The 27,672-nt window shown below is 42.2% G+C and overlaps 1 protein-coding gene across 4 annotated transcripts in view; it reads right to left on the bottom strand.

Moving 5' to 3' along the window:
* CHCHD6 (coiled-coil-helix-coiled-coil-helix domain containing 6) overlaps positions 1–27,672 on the bottom strand; it is a 341,446-nt gene that overhangs the window by 24,809 nt on the left and 288,965 nt on the right. For 2 of the 4 annotated variants that reach the window (XM_072989551.2, XM_072989552.2), the window contains one exon: positions 1,920–2,021. The exons of the other annotated variants lie outside the window; for them this stretch is intronic. In XM_072989551.2, coding sequence (XP_072845652.2) covers positions 1,920–2,021 — 102 coding nt within the window. The remainder of the gene's footprint in view (positions 1–1,919; positions 2,022–27,672) is intronic. 4 annotated transcript variants of the gene reach the window in all.

The raw sequence follows: 27,672 nt of genomic DNA on the forward strand, positions 1-27,672 counted from the left end.
TATAAATAGCTGCTTTATTAAAAAGGTGACGCTCAAGGCAGCTAAACCTGATTCCCATTTCCCACAGTTCCCTGTGCCATCATACTTCCATTGTCTCTGGAGACACAGTCTCTCACTGCATGCTGTTTGTCCCCCTCCCAGCACCTGCAATTTCAAGAGCTCATACCTACAGTACAATACATATTTATAGAGACCTTTGCAAGATAAAAATCCTGATATGCTATGCAGACAATGGCTCAGAAAGCTCAATTAAAGAACATATACAGAAGAGAAGGGAAAAAACAAGACAGCCACATAATCTAGTTTTAAAATACTACTAGGAAGGGGCTGTATGTTTGATGCTAATTTGTTGTTGTTATGTGCCATTAAGTCACCTCCGACTTATCGTGAACCTATGAATGAGAGATGTCCAAAATGTTCTGTTCTGAACAGCCCTGCTCAGCTCTTGTAAATTCAAGCCTGTGGTTCCTTTAGGTAATCAATCCATTTTGCATTTGGTTTTCCTCTTTTTCTGCTGCCTTCAACCTTTCCCAGCATCATTGTCCTTTCCAGAAAATCTTGTCTTCTCATGACATGTTGAAAGTAGGACAGCCTCAGTCTCAACATTTTTGCCTCCAGAGATAATTCAGGGTTGATTTGCTCTAGGACCCACTTGTTCATCTTTCTGGCAGTCCAAGGTATCCACAAAGATTTCCTCCAATACCACATTTCAAGTGAATCAAATTTTCTCCTGTCAGATTTCTTTATTGTCCCGCTTTCATACCCATACATAGTGATTGGTAATATAATAGTGTGGATGGTCATGGTCTTGATCTCCAGTGACACATCCTTACACTTGATTATCTTTTCCAATTCCTCCATTGCTGCCTTTACAAGTCTCAGACTTCTGATTCTTTTGGCTTCAGAGTCTGTTTGGCTTGAAACAAATATACAAAATCTTTAACAATTTCAGTTTCTCCATTGTCAATGTTAAAGTTGTGCAGTTCTATACTCATGATGTACGTCTTCTTAAAGTTCAACTGCAGTCCTGCTTTGGCAGTTCCTTCTTTCACTTTCACTAAAAGTAATTTCAAGTCAATGTTGCTTTCTGCCAGTAAGATGGTGCCATGTGCATATTTTCAATTATTGATGTTTCTTCTACCGATTTTCACTAATTCTTCATCTGAATCTAGTCTGGCTTTCTGTATGAGATGGTCTGCATACAGATCGAACAGATATGTGGATAAAATGTACCCCCGCGTTTGACATCTTTGTCTATAGAAAACCAAATGTATCTCCATATTATTCTGTCTTAATGGTAGCTTCTTGTTCACAATACCGGTTATGCCTTTTTTTAGGACAACCAAATGCTGAGGCACACCCATTTCTTTCGGAACAACCAATAGCTTCTCGTGATGTATACAGTCAAAGGCTTTCTTGTAGTATATGAAGCATAAACTGATCTTCTTCTGAAATTCTTTGCTACGCTCCACTAGCCAGCAGATATGCAGTCAATAATGCATCTGGGATACATTTGCAAATTGGGTAAGGTACAACTAACTTGAAATCAAGAGGAACTAGGTTCCAAAATAACAGGAATTGAGGTTAGGCAAAGTAATCAGAAGTATGTTCACAGGGCCACATTATTCATCCTAGTCAAGTCTCAGGGCCAAGTCCCTTGTGTTGATGACTGAATTCAGTCATCAATTGATGAATGCAGTCATCAACACAAGGATCCAGTCACTTCTGATTTTTTTTAAATCAAAGATTTAAAATGGCACCCCAGTCTCTTATTCTAATGTGGTAAAAAAAAAAAAGTACAACTGCATTGGACAAAAAAATGGTTTCATAGTTCAACAGGATCCCTAGCATGTGGAACTGAACATTAGATGACAGAGATGTTGCAGTTAAATGGAGCCTCAACTGAATTAATCACTCACTGGATGTGGTGGCACAACAAAAGAGGAGAGTCTGTCCAAGAGGTGAAGCAGATCAGAGTTGATGCCAGTTAGGATCATTGGAGTGCAATATAAAAGAAGCCACTGAAAAGATAGACAGAAATCAGGGAAGGCAAACTCATCAGATATGCAACTTTGACAGGGTCCAACAGACAGCAGAGTATTAACAGAAGAAACACAGAGAGCCAGGACATAAGAATTAAAAACTACCTGTGAATCAGAGATGCATGAAGAACTGATTAGTGGGAATTACTTCTGGGAAGCAGGGATAACACAGCATATGAAAATTCCAAGACAATTTCTCTGCTCTACTATGATGTTCTATCAATGCACCTCATGGAAAACAGGGACCATGTAACTTGTAGAGACAGAATGCGCTGGTTCCAGAAATCTGCTTGCATTGATGTAGGGTGAGAATGAGATTGAAAATGAAGGCAAATGGCCTCCGTTATGTTCCATCTGTCCTTTATTTTTGTAAACCAGTCAGTCTGATATGCAACATTATATTTTAAAGGAAGAAGTATTACCCATTCAATTACTCCACACTATAAATAATCCAGTTGATGCATTAATTGGTTCAGATACGTCATTAACAATATGTAACTATTTTCTTGCAAATCATTAAAAGTTTCTGGGATGTTACTTGTTCTGGCAAGAATTTTGAAAAATAATTAGAAGTAAAAGGTAATAGCAGGAAGCTACACAATACTTGCATCCACCAGGTAAATTACTTAAATTGACTGTACCTGGTGGTTTAACTAAATTCTAATCCCAACTCTGTTAGAGACAGGCCATGTTCCTGGACATTCTTTACTCCTCAAGCTAAAAAGAAATTCTTTGAGTTTCAAAAGGCGGGGGGGGGGGGCAGATTGCGAATTTGAGATATTGATAACAACACATAAGTTTGAAACTATCCACAATGATTTATTATTGAAAGCTTGCTGTTTGTTTGTTTGTTTTATAGTCTTAATGGTCAGTTAAAGGTATCACCTGTTCCTGTATTTACAATAATAAGTGGTACTGTGAACACAAAATAACTATTTGTTTATAGCTTTCAAAATCAAGAAAGTAAGCTGAAATGGAAAAACAAAAAGTGCTTACAATATTGGATTCTCAAAACACAGAAAGCACAGGCGATAGAATAAAAAATGGTTCAGACAATAAAATTTGTTGAACAAGTAGCAACCGAAGAACTGCAATTTCCAAAAAGAGTAGCAGTGTGAGTCTGTCTCAGGGTAGCAGGACCTCTAACTCCACAGAACTCTTCACTGGAATTACAGTGGGACTTTAAACACTACCCAGACTCCAATAATGTGGCTATCAGGCTCTCACCGACATAATATTGTGTGATGCACTATGTAAAGAGAAGCAAAACTTGAACAGCAGAACAGGCAAACCAGTATCTGCAAATGACCTTGCTTGCATCTTGTATTATTTATGCAATGGGAACTGGAGTTTTGCCGAGCAAAATGAAAACGAAAAGCAGCATAGTGAGAAATTCTATCTCCTTGACCAGGCTTCCTGTCCCTTTGAGAGGAGGTCTCGAGGGCCTGTATTGTGTGTTGGGCTCGCGAGACAGGTTAGGGATTCTGTTGGTGTACCGCCCACCCTGCTGCGTACCAACAGTCTCCCTGCCTGAGCTGACAGAGGTAGTCTCGGACCTGATGTTGAGGACTCCCAGGCTGTTGGTGCTGGGGGACTTCAACATCCATGCCGAGGCTGCCTTGACTGGGGCGGCTCAGGACTTCATGGCCACCATGACAACCATGGGGCTGTCTCAATGTGTCATCGGTCCGACGCATGAGAAGGGCCACACCTTGGACCTGGTTTTCTCAACGGGACTGGAAGATGGTGGTTTGGATGTGGAGGGGCTGGTCGTGACCCCATTGTCATGGTCAGACCACTTCCTGGTCAAGTTCAGTCTATTAGCGTCTTCTTCCCTCTGCAAGGGTGGGGGATCTATTAAGATGATCCGCCCTCGGAGACTAATGGATCCAGATGGATTCCTGAATGCTCTGGGGGATTATCCGTCTGATATGGTCGGCGCTCCTGTCGAAGCTCAGGTCACCCTATGGAATAGGGAGATGACCCGGGCGGTTGACACGATTGCGCCTAAGCGTCCTCTCCCTGCTCGCCGAGCCCAGACAGCTCCCTGGTATACTTCTGAACTGCGGGCGATGAAGCGAGAGGGGAGACGGCTGGAGCGCAGGTGGAGGAAATCCCGCTGGGAGTCCGATCGAACACGACTTAGAGCCCATTATCGGGCCTATTTCGTGGCAATACGGCTGGCGAAACGGCAATATTTCTCCAGCCGTATTGCTTCCTCAGAATGTCGTCCAGCAGAGCTGTTTCGGGTGGTCCGGGATCTTCTTCAACCGGGAAATCCGGTGGAGGTCCCGGACTGCTCATCAGCTCGCTGTGATGAGTTTGCCATACATTTTGACGGAAAAATCGCTCAGATTCGCAGTGGGTTGGACTCCACAGTTACTGCAGAATCAGAGGATGTGTCCAGTGCGCCGTGCTTAGGTCCAGTATTAATGGATGAGTTTCAATTGTTGAGACCTGATGATGTGGACAGGGTGCTTGGATCTGTCCGTTCTACCACCACTCCGCTCGACCCTTGCCCATCCTGGCTAATTGGAAGATCAGCCAGGGGGGTTCGCACCTGGGTCCAGGAGGCCGTGAATGCCTCTCTGAGAGAGGGAGTGGTCCCTACCGCCTTGAAAGAGGCGGTGATTCGACCACTCCTTAAAAAGCCTAACCTGGACCCAAGGCTGGTGGTCAACTACCGACCAGTGGCGAACCTCCCTTATTTGGGCAAGGTGTTGGAGCGGGTTGTGGCCGGGCAACTCCAGGCGCTGCTGGATGAAACGGATTTTCTGGATCCATTTCAATCGGGTTTCAGGCCGGGTTTTGGTACAGAGACTGCCTTGGTCGCCCTGTACGATGACCTTTGCCGGGAGAGAGACAGGGGGAGTGTGACCCTGTTGATACTCCTGGACCTCTCAGCGGCTTTCGACACCATCGACCATGGTGTCCTTCTGGATAGGCTGGCTGGGTTGGGAGTTGGGGGCACTGTTTTACAGTGGTTCCGCTCCTTCCTGGCTGACCGTGTCCAGAGGGTGGTGCTGGGGGACAGTTGCTCTGCCCCATGGCATTTATGTCATGGGGTTCCTCAGGGCTCAATACTGTCCCCCATGCTGTTCAACATCTACATGAAACCGCTGGGAGAGGTCATCAGGAGGTTTGGGCTGAGGAGTCAGCAATATGCTGACGATACTCAGCTCTACCTCTCGTTTTCCACCAATCCAGGTGAGGCAGTTTCTGTGCTGAACTCGTGTCTGGACCTGATAATGGACTGGATGAGGGTTAATAAATTGAAACTCAATCCAGACAAGACGGAAGTGCTGTTAGTGGGTGCTTCGCCGGACAGGCTGGAGGGCCATTTCCCTGCCCTGAATGGGGTTACACTCCCCCTAAGGGACAGGGTCCGCAGCTTGGGGGTGCTCCTGGACCCCAGTCTAACACTGGAAGCCCAGGTGGACTCGGTGGCCAGGGGCGCCTTCCTTCAGCTGCGGAAATTATACCAGCTACGGCCCTACCTGGACGAGCGGAGTCTCATGACAGTCACACATGCACTGGTAACATCCCGCATAGATTACTGCAATGCGCTTTACGTGGGGCTGCCTTTGAAGACGGTCCGGCGATTGCAACTGGTCCAGAATCGAGCTGCGCGGCTGGTGAGTGGTGCAGCTGCCACGGAACATATCAAGCCGATTCTGTATAAGTTACATTGGCTACCAGTTGCTGCCCGGGCCCAATTCAAAGTGCTTGTTTTGACATATAAAGCCCTAAACGGCTTGGGCCCTGGATACCTGAAGGACCGCCTCCTTCCATATGAACCTACCCGGCAGTTAAGATCTAGCCAGGGGGCCCTTTTGAAAGAGCCGTCCCTTAAGGAGGTAAGAGGGACGGCTTGTAGACAAAGGGCCTTTTCGGCAGCTGCCCCCAGACTATGGAATGCCCTCCCGACTGAGATTCGTCTGGCGCCGACGCTGATGACATTTCGGCGCCAGGTCAAAACCTTCCTGTTCCAGAAGGCTTTTAACTGAAATAATATTAGCTGTGGGTCTGATGGCAATTTTAATTGTATTTTAATTGTATTTTAATTATTTTATCTTTTGCTGTATTGAATTTTAATTATTGTAAGCCGCCCAGAGACCTCTGGGTAGTTTGGGCGGCATATAAATTGAATAAATAAATAAATAAATAAATAAATAAATAAATTCAGAGGATTTTAAGGGGCAAGGGAATCCTGTATAGTTTTTTTTTATCACATTAAACTAAAACAGACTGATTATTCTCAATAGCAAACACAAGCAAAACCAGAAAGTTGTTACATTTACTGTGCTATTTATTCCAATAAAAACTTTCATAAAGGAAAACAATAACTGACTTCTGACACAGCAAAGAAACCTCCACAGGAACTCAATACTTAAGGACAATGGAGGTGACAAAAAAGCTATAAATAGAATGTTTTTTGCTAAAAGAGTGCAGTAACACTACCACTATAACCATGTTAATACAGAAGTCCCAATCTGTTCAGTGGGGCTTATTCTTAGGTAGGTATCCACAAATGGCACCCAGTGTAATGGGTAAAGTGAAACACTAGGACTCGAGAAGTATGAGTTTGAATCCGTGCTCAGCTATAGAAACTCTCTCTCTCTCTCTCTCTCTCTCTGTGTGGTAAAATGACTTCTTATGTATCTCACTTACCTTGAAAACCTTATTAGGGTAGCAGTAACACATAACATGACAAGGTACACACGGGGCTACTGCCTTCCACAAAGGGCACAGCCATGCTGAAAAACTGTGCAAATTCCAACTAAAACACTTTCAGAATAGTTCTTTCCAATGCATTGCATATTTGAAGACTCCTTTCTTCCACCTTATTTTCACTGTTTCCATTCATTGTTTATTTTAATTGTGCTCATTTTGCTATAATTCAAGTAGTGTCAAACTTAGATGGTAACTCTAGAAAGTTATAAGAAGTTTGCATTTCCAACATTTCCTGAATGAAGTTAGACTAGCTCTTGTAATAGTTCCCTTTAAGTTTCATCCTGGTCAGCCATTGACTTCTTTCTAGGCTGCAGACTCTGCTGTGTGAGATGGCATAAAGCCAAGATAGGCAGAGACAAGGCTGAAATCCTTCAGTACTTGTATAGAAAGATGAAAATACCTGATAGGCTCTCTTCTCTCAATGAATTTGCCGACTTTTGTCAATGGAAAAACCAATTAAACTTGATAAAGACACATTCTCTGCCGATTTTCCTTACCGTCCACCACTCTGTGCTAAAATAATGGATAGTATTCTGCCTGTGGGTGAATTTTTCTAAGATCTGTCAGTTCTGACAGTATTTTGGCACCTGAATAACTCAAGATTTATGCCAAGGGTCTAGGAACACACCATTTCTCTGTAGATGATGGGTACATTTTTCAGCAGGGCTTCCCTAATTAAAGAAATAGAGAGAGATAGGGATCAGATTGATAGGTTTTGCAGTCAGATATTTCACGCTCAATTTGATGAAATATAAATCACTCATGGAGTGTCTCTTAACACATAAGTAAAAGAAAAGCCACACTGTGAAGAGAAGAGGGTACAGAAAAATAGCAGAGGGGTCCAAACAGCCTGTCACAGCAACTTGTTTCTAACCTTTATCTTTGGAAAGCTCTGGGCAAGAGATGCTCAGGCAGCATGTTGGCTGTGATAGCTAAAATGAAGGCAGCAGCAAGAAATAGTAGGCTGTAGATAATTTGGCTCAAGAAGCCTACACTGGCCTGATTTGTATGATGCAACCTAGAAGAATGCTCAGGGAAATGCAAGAGATGGTGAACTTTTAGAACTTTCAGACAAATTCATGTACATTTAGGTTATTTTTAAGTCCCCTGGGTAAATAGGTAATATACTGATGAACCACAAAAATTGTACTCAGAAAACAGGAAGACCTAATTGTTCGATGGATTGACTCGATAAAGGAAGCCATGGCCCTTAGTTAGAAAGACTTGAGCAGGGCTATTAGCAGTAGAACCTCTTGGAAGTAATTTCTTTTGTTGTTCTTGCTATGTTCTGTCAAGTCACCTCTGACCCATGGCGAAACCATTAATGAGGACTTTACAAAATGTCCTATCACCAACAGCCCCACTTAGCTCCTGCAAACTGAAAGCCATAGTCTCCTTCCCTGAGTTAATCCATTTCATACTTAGACTTCCCCTTTTCCTGCTGCCCTCAGTTTTTCCTACCATTATTTCCTACCAGGTAGTCTTGTCTTCTCATGATGTGCCCAAAATATGCTAGCCTCAGTTTTGTCATTTTTGCTTCAAGAGAAAATTCATGTTTGATTTCACGTGAGACTCACTTGTTTTGTCTTTCTGGCAGTCTATGATATGTGCAAAGCTCTCCTCCAGCACAATATTCCAAATGAACAGATTATTCTCCCATCTACTTTCTTTACTGTCCAGCTTTCATATCAATGCATAATAATTGGGAATACAATTGTGTGGAAGATCTTGGCCTTGGCCTCCAGTGACATACTCTTTCATTTGAGAGTATTTTCTAGTTCCTTCTTAGCTGCTCTCCCAAGTCTCAGTCTTCTGGTTTTCTTAGCTGTAGTGTCTATTTGGATTGGTAATTGAACCAAGGTATACAATAATGGTTGGGTGCTATCGAGTTCATTCTGACTTATGGTGATTCTTTTCAGAGGTTTCTAGGTAGAGTACTCAGAAGCTGTTTATCATTCCTTTCTTCTGGGGGCATCCTGGGACTGTGCAATTTGCCCAAGGCTACACAGACTGGCTCTTCTAGGATGCACATTAGGGAACTGAACTCCCAACCTCTGGCTTGGCAGCGAGATACCAAACTCACTGAGCTATTCAGCTAGCTAAGATATACAAAATATGCAACAATTGCAATTTCTTTGTTGTCAATATTAAACATATTTAGCTCTTCTGTAGAATTTTATCTTATTAATATTCCACTGCAGCCTAGCTTTGGTACTTTTTTCTTTTATTTTCATCAGAGATCCTTACAAATCATTGATGGTTTCTGCTAATAATACAGTAATGCTAATAATCTGCACATCTTAAAATTACTGATGTTTCTTTTAGTAGTTTTCATTCATACTTTATCTGACCTCAATCTGTCTTCTTGTATGATATGTTCTACATACAGATTGGATTGGGAGATAAAGGACACCTTTATCTGAAACCTTTTGCTAAGGGAAAGCATTCTGTTTCCTCTTTCTTTTTGGAATCCAGACTGAACATCAGGGGGTTCTGAGTCTATACAGTATAGAAGTTTTTGTTGCAGCACCAATCAGTCTGCTTACATGGGAAATTACTGTAATACAATTGTCCTGTAAGTGCTGCACTGTCAAGAGTTGAGTGATACAACATAAATGGAAACCAGCTTCACCTTTCTATATCCATCATGGAGGTGCAACTAAGAGCATCAAAGCCACTCTGCTGAGAGATCAAACTGCCAAAGTGTTCCTAAGTTCCAAAAATCTTAGCATTGCCCAGTGAAGCACTGGTTACCATGGCTGGAGCTTTGGGGAATCTTTTAAAGCAGAGAAAATGATGGTCATTCTCTTTTACACAACAGGGATTCCAATTTATTTGGGCCTTACAGTGAAGTATAATTAGCATAATAGCTAATTTAACCTGTGGGCAGATGTATACATTAGCCCTGTTTGTCACTAATTAGTTACTTTTTTAATTGCACTGGAAAGCTAGGTCAAGACCTGTCCTAAATGCTGACAGTTATGTAGGCAGTAATACAACATGAGCTGCAAACTAGGGTAAAAGTGAGTACCAAGATCACAAATGCTATTTCAGTCCCACAAAAACAAGGAGAAATTAATTTAGTTAAGCAGTAGATTTTTTATTTAAAATATTTGTAAGCTACTTACATCCTACACTAGGGGTTGATAACCATAACATGCATGTAACACCTCATTTGAACAGCTATATCAAGTTCATAAAATCAAATGATTAAGCAGAATGTTATAGCCCAAGGGCCAGCTTTGAAAAGGTGTGCTTTGCATTTCTTTTTTAAAGATTAAACAGGATTTGCTCTTATGCAGGTCTACAGGGAATGTGTTCTGAAGTTCTGAAGCCACTTCAGATGAAGTCCCGCTTCAATTCACAAGCAATCAATGAGACAAAGGATTCAAAGAAGTGTTCACTAGTTCTCTCATTTTTGGTTTAACATTCTGATCTTCTTTATGGCTATGTCAACTTCCACTTGTCGGTAAGGGATGGAGAAGGCATTCCCTGCCCTTTCTAGTAAAGGTAAAGGTTCCCCTTGACAATTTTTGTCCAGTCGTGTTCGACTCTAGGGGGTGGTGCTCATCCCTGTTTCCAAGCCATAGAGCCAGCGTTTTGTCCGGACAATCTTCCGTGGTCACATGGCCAATGCGACTTAGACACGGAACGCTGTTACCTTCCCACCGAGGTGGTCCCTATTTATCTACTTGCATTTGCATGCTTTCGAACCGCTAGGTTGGCGGGAGCTGGGACAGGCGACGGGAACTCATTCTGTCACGTGGATTCGATCTTACGACTGCTGGTCTTCTGACCCTGCAGCACAGGCTTCTGCGGTTTAGCCCGCAGCGCCACCACGTCTCACGCGCCCTTTCTAGTAGGTAGCAGCTAACTGACTGATCCTTCTCTGAAAGATCATGGAATCCATGGGGTGGGGGTGGGGAAGTTTTCCAAATCTGACAACTGCCCTGCCAGTGATTTGGCTGAACTGCAGAACAGGGACACCTCCGTTGCCACAGAAATTTGCAAGAGTATAATATGATTATTAGGTCATTACAGTTCCCCTGTGTACAGATGAGGCACATAATATTCTCATGCGGGGCACTTACATGATCTAAAGCTGTTGCTACTGCTAAAGTCAGCACATCATTTGCAGTGGTTGCTGGAGGGCTTATCCTTATAAAATCACAACCATCTACCCCTTGTAGCATCTCAACAACTTACCCCTGGATCTCAGGCTTTGGGATGCCACTAACCTAGCAACTATAGATATCTTCAAATATCTAAAAGGGTGACACTCAGAAGGGAACAAAAATATTTGCTATTCCCAAGGAGAGGATTAAATAATTGGCTTAAACTATGGCAGATTAGATTACATCTCAACTTTAAGAGATACTTCTTAATGGTAGAGGCACTTGGACAACTGAATCAATTTCTTGAAGGGTTGTGAGCTCTTTCTTTTTGAAGGTTTTCAAGCAGAGGTTTGACAGCCATCTCTATGGGATGTTGCAGTTCCAGATTTCCTGCACTAAGCAAGGAGTCAGAGTAGATGGACTATGCATATGTATGGTACGGGAAACATAAGGAACACTCACAGTTTGGAGAACACATTATTAGGAAGGCCTTAGGGATGGTATGGCAAAAATTCCAAGCACAAACCTATGAGAAAATCCCATTGTGGGTGGCACCTATAGAAGCATTTACATTAAAAGCCTTGAACCAGAAAGGAATGCTGACCACATATGAAAATCTGTTAACTAAAGAGCAATGTAGGAGGTTTGTCCCAAGAAGATTTTACCAGCTCAAACAGAGCAGGAATGAGACTGAGGCTAGGAGGAGAGGTTTTGTCCTGCTTGAAGGCCCGAGGGGCCATAAACAAAAGAGAAAAAGGGGAATCGTTGATTGGCGGGGGGAAACGCGACAGAACACAAGAAGTGACTCAAAATCAGCAAGTTCTGTCAAATAACCGTTAAAGTAAGATAAAGTAAATAATAAAACAAGAGAAAAAAGGTAGCTAGCTGGCTAAGTACTTAACGGTTGATAGCTCTGCTCTCCCTACGTCCTACAGGAACGGCGGAAAAATAGGAACTGAAAGGAAGATGGAGGAGGCCGGTCTTATATACCCCGCGGGAGTGGGAGCTAATTGATTCTTTTTTCTTAAGCTCTAGAATCTTCTGGACGTTCCTGCGCAGGCGCAGGATAACCCATTTGTGTGCATTCACAGAGACCACTACGAAGAACCTGAAATGGCATTACTGAATGTCATATCAGGAATTAATGATAATAAATTGAAGCATTGTCTTATGTATATACTCACAGCAGCCAGACTACTCTGGGCCCCAAAATGGAAAACCAAAGAGGTTCCAAAGAGAGAAGAGTTGTTAAAGAAGTTATGGGATACAGCAGAACTGGACACTCTATCAGAAGCACTATGGGAACAACCAAGATACTATGTAAAACAAAGCTGGGAACTAATATACAGTGGTGCCTCGCTTAACAAGCGCCCCGTTTAACGAAGAATCCGCATAGCGATTTGTTTTTTGAGATCGCTTACCGATTTTCACATAGCGATGTTTTAAAAAACAGCTGATCGGCGGTTCCAAAATGGCTGATGGAAAAAATGGCCGTCCGCAGTGTTTTCGCGCCCTTTTCTCGCATACCGGGCAGTGAAAATGGCAGCCGCATAACGGTGAGTTTTTTGCCCATAGGAACGCATTAAATGTGTTTTAATGTGTTCCTATGGGCTTTTTTGCCCCGCATAGCGACGAATCCACATAGTGACGAATTTTTCGGAATGGATTATCGTCGCTATGCAGGGCACCACTGTATTCTTGAGCCCAGAAGAAGACAGGAGTTTAGGGCAAAGTTTATGATGTATGTATATCTACTCAGTATATACTGGAAATGAAATTGGGAGAGCAGAAGGGTTAACGAGGCTGGAGTCTCTGACTCCAAAGAGGGGAGGGGTTAATTCAATTTGAGGGGTTAGTTCGTTTTTTTTTCTTTTTCCCATGTTTTCTTCTTTTTTTGTGAAAATAAAATAAAATAAAGAATGTAATGGAAAAAAAGAGTAGATGGACTATAAGCCCTTCTATGATTTCGCATTTAGCCTTCCCCACTGGCAATGGTGCGGCTAAAAAATATTGTAAATAAATAAATAAAATAGTGGCACAAATTAGCCCCTATCCTCTTCATCACTGCTTTCTACATGTAGAGAGTAATAGGTTTTCAAGGGAGGTGTGTGTGTGTGTGTGTGTGTGTGTGTGTGTGTGTGTGTGTGTGAGAGAGAGAGAGAGAGAGAGAGAGAGAGAGAGAGACCTATGAACAAAGTCCCCTGAAAAATCAGCATTGTTGCTCATGCACAGGTGTAACGCCTACATGCAATCAGAGACATTTTCCTCCTAGACTTGCTATTTTTCAATTCTAGAAGGCAATAATAGAGAGCGGAGGGTCGACTTGCTCTTCTCCAAGTAAGGAAACCTTATCCAAGTTTAGGAACAGCTGAATAGGACTATTCTCTGCACTCACTCCCTTCCAAGCAGCACCAAACAAAAGTTACAATTGCAGGTTCAACCTCTGAAAACTGGAATGGTTAGCAGAGCACACTTCCCTTTTGAAAAACAACAACAGCACTGAGACTTAACTGTTCCAAAGGAATTAAAAACTTAGGGTTTATTAGAGAAATACACTAAAACAGAAAATAAAATAGGAATCCTCTTTCCAGCCAACTAAGGTGGGAATGCATAACTCACGATTGTCCCTTCACCCCTCAAGAAGAAAGGCAAGATGTCTCATCTGTCTTTCCCACAGAGAATTCAGAAAGAAATGTGAGAAGCAAGGAAGTAACATCAGGATATCTAAGAGTATCAGTCTAGGTAGAAGGACAGTGAGCACAGACCAGAGCAAGTGATGGATAGTCTAGAAAACCTGAGGAGGACCTTTTCTTTCTATCTACTCTTCTCCACTCATCTTCTTCTGTGTAAGATCAGTTGCATACAGTTTGCTCCTACAAATCCATTTTAATTATTGAAAAGAGCAATGACTGGCTCAGGACTAAGCTGCAGAATGTCTCCATTTTCTTGCCATAACAAGTAGCAGTAATTAAGTAACTTTCAGTTGTCCTGAAACCCTCTTGCAAATCTGAAAGGGGTCCTAATGACTAGTTTACACACCTTTGCCTATCTTGTCTCACATATGTGGCAGCCAGAATTATATTGTTTAGTAACTCCAGTGTAAATGCAATGGTGCAAATTGGGGCAGCAAATGGCAACTTGTTAACTAGTGGCAATTTGCTGCTTCAGTTTAGGATGTTAAACAAACATCTGTATATCTAACCAACAGGATTCTGGCCAATCTCTCTATGTATGCCACACAGAGACCCTTTTCAGGTCATATTTGTGGCATACAGACCAATTCAGCACGGCTGTTTTTCACAACAAAAAGGAGTGTCAACATTTCTGGATTAAGTGGGAGGAATCCATATGACACCATTTTTCAATGCTAGCTTTGCTCTTGTTCTTAGCTTGGAGAGCAGCGCTATGGCAAAAGAGCTGGAGAACTGTCTTTTTCCATCTGGCTTGCAGCTACTCCCATTGTCTTTGGAGCTTGGGAAGAAGCCACACTGCAGCAATTATGCTGCAAATGTAGTGTAGAAATAGGAGATAAACACATAGATGTCCAGGTAAACATGATAAGTAACATGGCTTGGATATTAATAAAGAAAAACTGTATTGAATTTGGATGTCATCTGCCCAACACACATTTTTGGTAATTGTCACTTCTAGAGTTACCAAACTCAAAGTGTAGGCATGTTTGGGAGGTATTTTTCTTGGAATAGCTTTTTCTTCTTCCACGCATCCAATTTCCTTCAATTTCATTAAGAGGAATCTAAACTTGTAAGTTATTTATCTGATCCAAATATTTTGGATCCAAGAAAACCGGATATTGGTATGTGCGCTCTCTCTCTCTCTCTCTCTCTCTCTCTCTCTCACACACACACACACACACACACACACACACACACACAAACACACACACACACACACATCCATCTGTTAGGCTAAGATCAGAATTCTCAGCACCATCATCTGTCTTCAGAGACAGGCCACCCAACAATTTCAGAGGCAGAATGAGACAGAGAGGCATTCACTGCATAATACTCCAGGGGAAAGGGATAAAAAAAAACCAGTCTCAAGAGCTATAAAAATGAAATGGAACAATTATAATGCCGACCAATGGGGATTCGAAACAGCACTAAGCTTTCAGGCACGGAGAGGTTAAAACAATTATTTGAACAGCTGGGAAAATTAAAATGGTAAAATAATAGCTACCCTTCAAAACGCTACAGATGCAAAGAGGCTCTTCAATGAATAACTGATAAAGGGGAAAAACATTTTATAGGAAAACTATTTCATGCATGAAGGTCATACAAGTAACAGCTTTTCTGATGTACCTGGACTTTCACACTTTCTAGAGGCGTTGTAGATTCTACATGATATGCAGGATCAGGAAAGGTTAAGAATACAACTTTAGGTCAATCGCAGAAACCCTACAGTGCCAAAGTCTATAGAGTTGGAATACTCTAGTTGGGGTAGGAAACTAGGGAGGATGGAATCCCTAAGTTACTAGGTGCTGATACATCCTTCTGCCACTACAGTAATGCTGAATTCTAGTGGCAGAGCAGCCACAGGAAAACGAGGTGGATGTCTTCTTTTCAGTGGAATTGTGTTTTCTTTTAAGTGCAAATCAACAGGAAACTAAGGTGGATGCTGCTTATACACCTTGCTTCAACAGGAAAGAGCTGTTTTGTTGCCCTGTGCCACTAAAATATGGCACTGTTGTGCCTTGTTTTTAAAGAACAACTGCTCATACATAAGCTGCATTAAACAATGAAAACAGAACGGATGCATCTCTAAGGGAAAAATTTATCTGAACAGAACTATGCCAGTAGCAGACGTGAACCATCTGGCATATGAAATTGGCCCTACAAACTCTGCAAAACCAATCCTCTTGCTTGTATGGACTTTGTTTTAGATTACCGTCATTCCTAAGTATATAAAAAGCACTGAGGGTGTTTCCCAGGATTTCCAAAACAAGTACAGTATTCCTTTTTCTGCCTGGAGATTTCAGAACCTTTTACATGCAAAATCTGCTGAAATGGCAGCACAGCCTGCTAGAGGGCCAGAAGATGGAAGAATGGGAAGAATAAAAAGGGACGGAAATGTCAAAGGAGACGGGGGGGGGCTTTGGGGAGGGAAGCTGGAAGAGGCAGAGGAGTGGGAGAAACAGCCAGTGGAGTGACTGGATAAGCAGTTTTGGGCTGTAGCTAATGCTGCTGAGCCTAGACATATTCCTTAGGTATAGCAAAAGTCCAGTAATAGTGTGTCAAGACTTGGGATGTAGAGATGGCCCCGAGACAAGTCAGTCTTCCAGGCTGAAAGCAAAGAGACTCACAGAGACAGTAGGCTCCTTCAGCAGAAGTGTATTTACAGACTACAGTGGTCTAGACAGTTACCCCGCATGACAGTTTTTTCGCTAGACATTGACTTTTTGCTATCGCTATAGCGATTCGCAAAACAGTAACTCCTATGGGGGAATTTCACTGGACAATGTTTGGTCCCTGCTTCGCAAACCAATTTTCGCTAGACAGCGATTTTGACAGCTCCCTCCTTGCTCGCAAAACGGGTGTTTTCGGGACCTAAGCTTTGCAAGACAGCTATTTAAACAGCTGATCGGCGGTTTGCAAAGTGGTCTTCCTATGGCCAATCTTCGCTAGACAACAACGATTCTTCCCCAATGGAACGCATTAAACAGGTTTCAATGCATTCCAATGGGGAAATGCTTTTCACTAGACTATGATTTCGCTGAACAGTAATTTCAGTGGAACGGATTATCATCGTCTAGCGAGGCACCACTGTATGTACAATAGAACAATGTACATTAGTCAACAGACTCAATAATACACTTTCAGCAAAGGAACGGACAGCACTTCGTGCAACTACTCTCCAACACAACACTCCACACATCAGCATAATGTGCAGCACCTATAAAGTTTGAACAACCAATCACTGGGCACATCACCTGATGTCTTCTCCCAGACATTACCTCATGTCCGACACACATTTCATGCATTGCCCCATGGATTGAATCAATTTCATGTGCTAACACTTTGGCTACACACCTATTTTGAGATGGATGTCTGTTAGCAAACTTTGTTTCATGTACTACAGAGTAAATTCATATATCGTGGGTCATAATATCCTGACATAAGGTCCCTTAATGAACCATGGGTAAACTGCATTTGCTGAGAAGCGCAGAGGCTTGTCTTCCCTACCTTTAGCAAAGGTATGTTAAAAACAATAAATTACTTTGGTTCCTTCCTGAAGGAAGATAAAAGAGACATCCTGCAAACGAAAGTTCAAAGGAATACCTATTTATATTATTCCTTTTATGACCCTTTGTGTATTTTTTATATAGCTATGTACTATCTTTGGTTTTGAAGACTGCATTTACACACATTTTGCTGCTGGCAGTCAATACTGGTCAGTAATGAATAAAATACTCTCCCAAACCTTCACTGTGCCTCCTTACAAATTCTTAACAGAAAAGTTCTCCACAAGTGCAGTAGCAGCCTATCATTAAAGTCCCATAGCAGTTGGCACTCAGAGATACAGTATACTTTCATCCCTGTACAAGTAATCACTGACAGCCTTCTCCTCCATGAATCCTACCATCATTATTGCACAGGGCAAGGCCTCATGAGTTAAGGTTAGAAGACACGTGCCATCCTCATCATGGACTCCATTCATATTTTTAGTCTCAACTGTTTGCTCAGAAGGGACCTCAGAGCAAGGCAAGGCAGCCAACTGGCCATCTGTCCTAACGTGATGTATATGTAATCTCCATGGATGCTCCAACTCCTGTGCTTTTTTCTGAGGACTTCTATACTGGTGGTCTGCGGAGAGCTCTGTTCTTGCTGTTCAAAACTGAACACCATGCCAATAGTCACACATACACAAATAGCACCCCTCCTTTTTTTGTGAGAATGTATACGCCCTTAAGAAATATATCAAAGTCCACCCCTGCCAGGAAAGCATGAAAACGTTCTCCTTAATTGATCCCATATCCAAGAATATTTTCAAAAATAAAAACCAGACAGTTATGTGTTATCAACCACCATGTATATCAGTTACTTATCTGAAAATCTCAGGGCATGCAAGTTAAATAAACAGACTCGTTAAATTAAATGCCAATTGGGCAAATTGGTTTACTGCAAATTTCTTGTTTTACTCTATCCTGTTTGCATTTATCATGGCAAGGGACACAGGAGTATCCACCGCATTGAAATTAACTACAAGAAACCCTGTTCATAGCCCCACCACAATTTTCTAACATTTCACCTAGTATCACCCACATACTTTTCATGGCTACCTTCACTATCTTTGTGTATGAATAAAATATATACAATATAGTATTATAGTAATCTCTTCCCACAACCTCTCAGAAAGGGAAGCTGCTCATCATGCCTATTGAGAGCAGGTTGGTGGTTATCTCATAGTGAGTTTTGAGGGCTGTCGTAAAAGCACACAGGAAATGCATCCTGCTAGTACCTGTCTTGAACCCAACAGGAAGCACTAGAAATTATGCGTTAAAATCTTCTTTGTCATAAAGGCACCTACAGCTGATTTTAAAAGAGTCAAAACCTTTGAGTTCTCCCAAACTGCAATTTGGGCATTTACATTCACTTGAAATAAAATCATTTGTGTATTTTCATGTAATGCAGTAAGGGGTCTTTAATTTCATTGTAAACTGTTGCACACAACTGCCATGCACCACCATGGTTTCTTAACGTTTGCTCTGCCATAGTCTGGTCATCCAACCAAATACTTATGACAAAGCACCCACCTTTATACATACCTGCATTACTGACAGTGAGTCCATCAGAAACTAGTTGATTCTCCCTTTGTAGTTGTAGAGCCTATTAGAATGGTTTCCCCAGATCTGAGGGATCCTGGGTGCCAGTGAGGGTTTCTGGTCAGCATGGCCACTGCTATCAGGGCCATTACTCTTGATCTGGAATAGTGAGATTGGGTAATGACTGGATTGCTCCAAAGAGCCCTCTACCACGAGGGGTCACAGTGGTCCCCAACCTTGGGCCTCCAGATGTTCTTGGACTACAACTCCCAGAATCCTTCACCACCACCTCTGCTGGCCAGGATTTCTGGGAGATGAAGTCCAAGAACATCTAGAGGCCAAGAGTTGGGGAACACTGGCCTAGAAGATCCTTGGTTTTCTGATGCCCTGTGGTGAAGTAGATTAGATGACAAGTTAATTGCAAGTGTAAATCTTGTTATAAATATAGCAGAAAAACGGATAGAACCCATGACTGGCCCTACCATGTTGTTTAAACTTACTGCTATTTTCTGTAAGTGATCTCTAAAATTGTTGAAATCTCTTAATTTTCACTCCTCCTTCAAATGAATCTAGGCCAGATTTCCATATGACATATGTGGCATACAGACTGAATAGATAAGAAGAAACAATACACCTTGTCTGACACCTTTGCCTGTAAGAAACCATTCTGTTTCTATGTATTCTGTTTTGACTATTGTTTCTTATCTAATTTATCAGTCACACATCAGGATAAATTTTGAGCATACTCATTTCCTTTAGAGTAATCTATAGTCTTCCATAAACCTACACAGTAATCTATAAATGCACTACGATTTCTTATGCATTTCTTTAACATCCTCCAGTACCCAAGAAACATTTGCAATATGATTTCTAGTGTCTTTCCCTATTCTGAATCCAGCTTGAACATCAGGCATGTTTTGCTGTCTATATAGTAGAAGTTCACATCACGAAATCTTGAGCATCAATTTACTTGTCAGACCTAAACTGGAGGTGCTCTATATGATCTCCTTTACAAGCCAACCTAAAGGCAGACCTACAGGGCAAATCACAGAAGCCTGTATTTTGCTTATAGCTGACAAAGGTTTTCTAGGTGTGTTGTAACTGAAATTATTCCAGTAAAGGGTTAATACCAGCATGAATTCAGATAATAATTGACAAGCATTTCAAAATTCATCTGGGTATCTTAAGTACAAGCATTTTCTTTGTTGTAACTCTAGGCAACGTCCAAAGCTTGTACTTTTAACAAATCTTAATTCTACTTAGCTTCTAGGTTTCATAAGCATAACATGCAATCCAATAGTATTGAAAACATTTACTTTTAGAGATATCACAGGCAAAACTTATATTTACAGTTAGAAGGAACTGTAGGCATATAATCTAAATATAGAACTTAAGTTGCAGACAAGCACTTAAGTCTAAAATACAGGAGCATATTATATTTTAAGAGGGAAAATACTCTTTTGAGAGTAAAATGAACAATGAGAATGATTCAAATACATTCTAAAAATATAATAGCTACATAATAGCCAATTATTCTGGCCGATCTCCTAACCCTTGCCTGTTGTCACTAAAATTTAACCAGAATTAAGATTTAACCAGAATTAGGTGGTTCCAAGTTACGCTTCAGTAAGGGAAGGGAAATATCCTGAAGGATGTGGTGGTGTACACCGTCTGAAGGAGACCACTTGGGCATAAAGGTATTTGATAATGGGCACAATGATTTGACTGAGAAGGCAAAGTGACCAACCGAAGGAATATTTTGGTAATATAGATTATGTAAATCATGGATGGGCCAACTCCAGACTCCGGAGCTAATTTTCTGGCTCCAGGATTCATCAGAGGCCACACTTACCCATCAAAACTGGAAGGGGTAACAACATGTTCAGGGAAATAAGAAGGCTTCAAAGACTGTAAAGAAAAAAGTCCCTGATGTACCCCATATGATTCTCATTCTAATCTAGTTCCCTTTGAGCCCAGTTTTGGTTCTTGGCACAGCACTAAAATGATTTTGTTCAGTTTGATGACCTTTATCAAGAAAAGGAGGAGTGCTATTTAGTTAATAGTGGACACTATTTAGTTAGTGTTCAGTAACACTATCATAGTCTTTTACATCCTTGACTTCTTGGAGGAGCTTTATGGAATGGGAAAGTGTCTTACCATGGTTCCATGCCTATCCTCAAGAGCTGCTACCAGCTACTAGCACTGGGACTTCGGCTCAGTTCCATGGCATTTCTGCTGTGTGGTCCCAAAGTGTCCTATGTTGCTTCTCATGGTATTTAACATTTATACAAAACTACTTTAAGGAATCATCCAGAGATCTGGAGTGCAGTGTCCTAGATATGTGAGTGATGCTGCATATTTTAGCATCTTTGTCCTTTCCCTCTGAATCAAGAGAGTCTGTTGAAGCTCTCTACCTCTGCCTGGAGAAAGCAATGGGCTGGATAATCATCAATAAACAGACTGAATCCCAGTAATGTGAAGCTGCATTTTCTCTTAGTTTTCACATACTAATAAATGAACTTAGACAAATGACATTTTCCTAGCCTTGGCTCTACCACCAATCTGCAATATGTGAGATAGCAATACAGGGTTGTTCTAAGTATCATAGCCACATAAGGAATGTGAAGGGTTTTAAATACCGGAATGCATTATGGAAGTATCATTACTATTGGTAACAACAGAACAATATGTTTATTAATGCTAATAATATAACTTATGATCATTACTACCATAGCTTTTCTGCATACTCACTATATGAGGCACAGAGCAAATGCAAAACTGTGCTCTATGCTTTGCTGATTTGATTATGCATATTTAAATGGAGAGAGGCCTTGAGGTTCCTTCTCAGCCACTAAAATAACTGTCCTTTCTAAAATGCCAGCTCTGTCCCAGTTCAAGTATCCATGTAGTTACAACAATAAAAAGAAATTTGGGGGACACCCCCACACACAAATGGCAAGTGGGGGTGGGGAGACAGAAAGAGGACATAAGCAGATGAAGCCCAAAGGATAGTGGCACAGAGATAAGAACTGAGCATTGAGTCTGAAAAATAAATTAATATATTCACAGTGTAGAATACAAAAAATGTGATCCTGGAAAAATAAATTTCATTAAACCAGTGGCCCATCAAGTAAAATTGCACCACATGAAGAAAAGGCAATTACTATAATTATGATGTTTGAGTTATTAAGTACCATCAAACTCTGTCTTTAATACCTTTTGCCGTATCTATGGTATAGATACCGTATAACAAACTAGAGTTGGTATAACAAACGAGAGTTGTAAGTCATAAAGAATATTTGTTGAGATGACAATCTGTCCATCACTTTAGGAGCTCTTTGGAAGACTGTGATGGAAAGCAGACATGGGTTACTCCTCTTTAGTCTTACAAACTACTTTCCTTTCCTTTTGGGCAATCACATTTCCTTCTGTTGCAATTTATGTCATGCAAAAATTCATCATACTTTTGTTAAACTGGCAAGACACAGAATGACGAACTACTTCAGGATGCATTGCTTCTGTTTTTTCATGTTCAACTTCTGAACATGCCCTGTTTCAGAATTCTGCACGTTTCTATTTTATGTCGTAATGCAGTGCTTCATGTGTAAGTACTGTCATCTGTGCAAGGGTTCACCCTGTTCCTGACCAGGTCTTTATATGTAGTTCCAATTTGCTCCACTGTTTCCCCTAGATCCTTGCCTTCATCACACCATAGCTAAATAAGTTACTTACTTGTAACTCTGGTTCTTCAAGTGGATTCACAATTGAAGATCTCTGAATTCACACCAATGAATTTAATCTGCACCTGTGCAGAGGTCTCCAGAATATTTTAGAGCATCAGAATACGTTTGCCAAGGACAGCCCCCCAGTACACATGGTCCGCCCATTGTGGCTATTGCCTCAGTTCCCAAAAACTGCCCACCGCTACATCAAAGGTGAGACAGACGTGACAGACAGAGAGGAGGATGGGTGCAAAGTGTGAATTCACAGACGACCATTCGAAGAACCATAGTTACAGGTAACTAACCTCTCTTTCTTCTTTGTGGTCTCTGTGAATGCACACTAATGGGTGATTAACATGCTGACTACCAGAAGGGGGAGGTCACGGAGTAACAGGAAAGTACAGTGGTGCCTTGACTTACGAACTTAATCCATCCCAGAAGATGTTTGTAAGTCAAATCAGCATTTCCCATAGGAATGTACTGAAAACCAATTAATCTGTTCTGGCTGTTTTTTGTTCATATGTAGAGGTGCAGTTTGTAAGTCAAAACATTAGTTCCCATAGGAACTAATGCAAAACCGGTTAATCCATCCTCTATCACTAGGGTGAGAATTTGTTTTAACCTAAGATGACTTAGGTTAAAAAAAGGGCAGGAAAGGAGGGAGGGAGGGAGGGAGGGAGGGAATGAACACCTTTTAAACAGACCACCTTTAAAACCAAGCACCTTTAAACCAAACCAAGCACCTTTTAAACTAATTTTTACATTTTAAAATTACAATACCAGGAAGTACCAGGCAGTCCAAAGTCCATTTCCTGCTTCCCCCACGTTTTTTTGTTAGTAAGTAAAAGTTCTGTTTGCAAGTCAAAGCAAAATTTTGCGAACGGAGCTGTTCGTAAGTCAAAATATTTGTATGTCAGGGTGTTTGTAAGTAAAGGCACCACTGTACAGCTCTACTGAATGCTGCATCTCGCTTGGCCCTGACATCCAGGTGGTAGTGGGTGGCAAACGTGGAAGGCGTTGGCCATGTAGCAGCTTTACAAATGTCCGGGACTGGTACTCCATGAAGAAAAGTTGCGGAAGTAGCCAGAGATATGGTAGAATGAGCCTTAATGCCTGCAGGCAGAGGCTTTTTGGTGAGTTGGTATGCCAACTTTATAGTGGTAAAAATCCAGTGGGAGGCTGCTTCAGATGAAATATGAGAACCTCTACGAGGGAGGTCCGCACAAAAAGTCTCCAATTTGCGGTAGAGGAAGTTCTTGAGACATAAAACGTCAGGGCTTGTCTGACATCCAACGTGTGAAAGAAATGATTGAGGTCAGTCATAGGTGATGGGAAAAAGGTAGGTAAAATAATAGGTTGGGTACGATCAAAGTCCGATACAATTTTTGGAAGAAAGGAGACATCAGCGAAAAGGGTAACCTTATCTGGGTGGAATTGGAGAAATGGTGGGTCTACTCACAGAGCAGCTAGTTCAGAGGCTGTGCAAGCCAATGTAATGGCTACTAGGAAAATAGTTGTCAGGGAGAGGAAGCATCCTGATGTAGTAGCCAGCGGTTTAAAAGGAGAATGGGTAAGACACTGAAGAAGAGCAGGCAAAGACCACTGTGGAGGTGATGGAGGTGTGGAAGGGCGCATACTGGAGATGCCCTTAAGGAAGAGTTTCAATGTAGGGTGACGAAAGAGCAAAGCTGTAGAGGAATCTCGAGGTTGGTGTGCTATTATCACAGAAATTTAAACTTTGAGAGTAGAGAGGGAGGGTTATTTGTGAAAAAGATGACACAGGAATTTCAGGACTGCCTGAAGAGTAGTTGGATTGGTTGGAAGATGACGCTGGAGTGCAAATTTTGTGAAAACAGGCCATTTATAGGAATAGAGCTGTGTTGTAGCAGGGTTTGGGGCATTAGCCAAGACGGCATTGATTGAGGGAGAATTTTCCATGCTGTGAGATGGAGTGTGTGAAGATTGAGGTGGTGAGTCCTGCCTTGATGCTGAGAGAGGAGGTGAGGAACACGAGGCAGTCGGAGATAATCTGTGGAGATGACTTGGAGCATGGTGAACCATGGTTGCCTGAGCCACCAGAGGGCAACGAGGATTGCATTGGAATGAGCTTGGCGGATCTCGGCTATTGTTTTGAGAAGGAGAGGAATAGGAGGGAAGAGATAAATGAGGTGTGTGGTCCAAGAAAAAAAAAGGATAAAAGAGGTGTGTGTTCCCAGAGAACCTGGTCTTATGTCTGCTCTTGAGTAAAAGAGGGCGCATTTGTAGTTTTGGGACGTGGTGAACATGTTTATGTGTGGTTGTCCCCAGAGCTCAGAAAGGTGGTGAAATATGGTCTGGTCGAGAGACCACTCATCCATCTGAGTGTGTATCCTGCTTAGAGTGTCTGCTGCAAGATTGTCTTGAGTGGTGATGTGCACTGCTATGGGAAAAATGAGGCATTCAAGACACCAATCCCAGAATCTGACAGTGAGAAATAGCAGAGGAAGAGAGTGGGTGCCTCCTTGCTTGTTTATGTCAAACAATGTGGTTATATTGTCTGTTGTGACTTAGACGGCTGTGCCGAGTATGATAGGCTCGAAGGCGCAAAAGGCCTTGAAAATAGCCAAGAGCTTGAGATTTTTGATGTGGGGAGTCCGTTCGGCGCGGGACCAGGTTATACGAATGTGTAGGTTGTTGCAATGTGCCCCCCCATCCGGTAGGGCTTGTGTCGGTGGTGATCTGGTTTGTCAATCAGAGAGGTGCAAAGAACCTTCTGATGAAGAGGTTGGCTGGAGTATCCCACCAGAGGAGCTGGGCAGAAAGTTCAGGAGTAACTTGGGGGTGTTTGGAAGGTGAATCTGTTATAGGATCGAAGTGGGCGAGATACCATGATTGTAGGGAGAGCATCTTTAACCTGGAGTGTTGAATGGTTGATTTGGTGGAAGCCATGAGGCCTAGAAGACATTGGGTTAGATGTGCTGTGACAAATGAGTAAGGGAGGAAACATCAGATAAGAGCATAAAGTTTGGTTGCTCTTTCTTGAGGAAGGAAAACTCTTGCCTTTCGGGAGTCGAGGACTGCACTGATGTAGTGGATTTTTAGACTGGATTTTTTTAGTTGACCCTGAGGCCCAGATCTGTGAGAAGAGAAAGGGTCAACTGTATGTCTTTTAGAGCTTGATTGTGTGAGGAGGAGACTATTAACCAGTTGTCTATGTATGGGATGATGGAGATTCCTTGAGTATGCGGGCAGGCTGCCATGGGCACCATGCATTTGGTAAACACCCTTGGTGCTGTGGACAGACTGAGGGGGAGGGCTTTGAATTCGTAGCCCTCAGTTCCCACAGCTAATCTGAGGAATTTGCTGTGATGTTGATGGATGGTAATGTGGAAGTACGCATCACTTAAATCGCTAACCGCGAAACCAGTCGTCTTGCTGAAGAATGGGTAGGATTCATTCTAGCGTGACCATGTGAAAATGTCATTGAATGATGTAGTAATTGAGGTCCCAAAGGTCGAGAATAGGCCATAAACCACCATCACATTTCGGGACGGTAAAGTAATGGGAGAAGAACCCTGGATAGTCTTTTGGTCGGTTGACAGGTGAAATGAGAAGGGACAGAATTTTGAGAAGGGATTGAATTTCTTGGTGAGGTTAGAATGGTCCTTGATGGAGGTGGGAAAATGAATTCTATTGCGTAACCCGTGGCGATGATAGTAAGGACCCAGGAATTGGTGGTGATGGATGCCCAAAATGAAAGGTGGGCTGAAAGACGAGTGGTGACGGATGGAGAAAGATGAGATAAGTGGATCTGATAGGAATAGGGAGATGCCATTGATATCATTGTGGTCAGTAGTATGGCTGGGTATTATAAGATAGTGCTGTTTTCCTTAATTTTTGCAGATTGTTCAGGATTTCATCAGTTTTGTCACCAAAGAGGCCAGTGTCATCAAAAGGTAAGTCTTCAATCCTCATATGAGCATCATCTGAAATGTGGGCTGAACACAGCCAAGGATGTCTACGCAGGGCTACGGTGGTAAACAAGTGTTTGGATGAAGCTTCAATGACATGTCTGGCGGTGATGCACTCTTGGTGTGCAAGCACCATAGCCTCCTGGTGAAAAGTGAGGCTGCGTGATTTCTACTTGCCTGAGGCGGATTGGAGTGATGGAAGAGCTTTATTCCAAAGGAAGCGATAAGCTCCCATAGCTGCCAAATAATTAGCAGCATGGAGGGTAAAAGAGGTGAGGGAATAAATTCTACGCCCAATAATGTCCAGTTATCTTCCTTCTTTGTTGTTTGGAGTTGCATTAGAGTGATTTCTTGCCCTGTTTTGGGTGGCATCTTAGGAGATGGATGTTTTGAAAGAAATGTGGTGTCATCTCCATGTGTTTTGCATAAATTCTCAACCTTGTGAGACATTTGAGGAACAGAAAATGGTTTAGACCAGGATTGCTTAGTTAGTTTTAGCAGGGATGGAATAAAGCTCATAGAGGTGATGTCTGGTCCTCATTAATGTCTTCTTCATAGACTTTATTGGATTGAGGCTGGACCAGTTGTTGAACATCCAGCTCCATAGCCTTAGCAATTCAAAGGACGAGTTGCGAATAGGAAGAGAAATCATCAGAGGGCTACATCTGAGTTTGGTGTATGTAGATTAGGAGGGGAGGTCCGAGGTGGTGGAGAGTCAGAGGCATCAGAATCATAAGATTGGGAAGATGATGACTGAGAACTATGATGATATGGTGGAATGGAGGTAGGAGAGGAAAGCTCCGGTACCAAGGCCTGATATTTGTAGGAAGGTTGTTGGGCCGGTACAAATGTAGACTGATGCTTAGCATGTTTCCTTTGGTGAGGTTGGGTGGTACTGTGAGGCGTAGGTGGAGGTCCATCATATGTAGTCCATCACGTTACCGATACCGAGGAAGCCCGAACCTGAGAGAGTGTAGTGGGCTCTGTGGCAGAAAAAGCAGCCTTAGTGGTACCAGAAGTTGCTGTTGGGAAGGTTCAGCAAAGGCCCTCTTCTTAGGTTTATGGGACTTTGGTACCGGAAGATGCGGTATGGTATGATCATTGGATAAGGAGTGATAGTAATAATCATGGGACCACTGTCAGTACCAAGGAGGATATGGAGAATCAGATATGTTCAAAGGATAACAATATCAACATCGGGAGTGTTTGGGCTCAATGTAGAGTTTGGTATCGGGTTGGCAGCACAGATAGGCTCGATGTCGGGAGCGCTTAGGTGGAGGCTCATAGCAGGTTGGTGATTCATAAAATGTGACCCGTTTCAGGTGATGG

This window comes from Pogona vitticeps, chromosome 2 (genome assembly GCF_051106095.1).
Source record: "Pogona vitticeps strain Pit_001003342236 chromosome 2, PviZW2.1, whole genome shotgun sequence".
Lineage (NCBI taxonomy): Eukaryota > Metazoa > Chordata > Lepidosauria > Squamata > Agamidae > Pogona > Pogona vitticeps.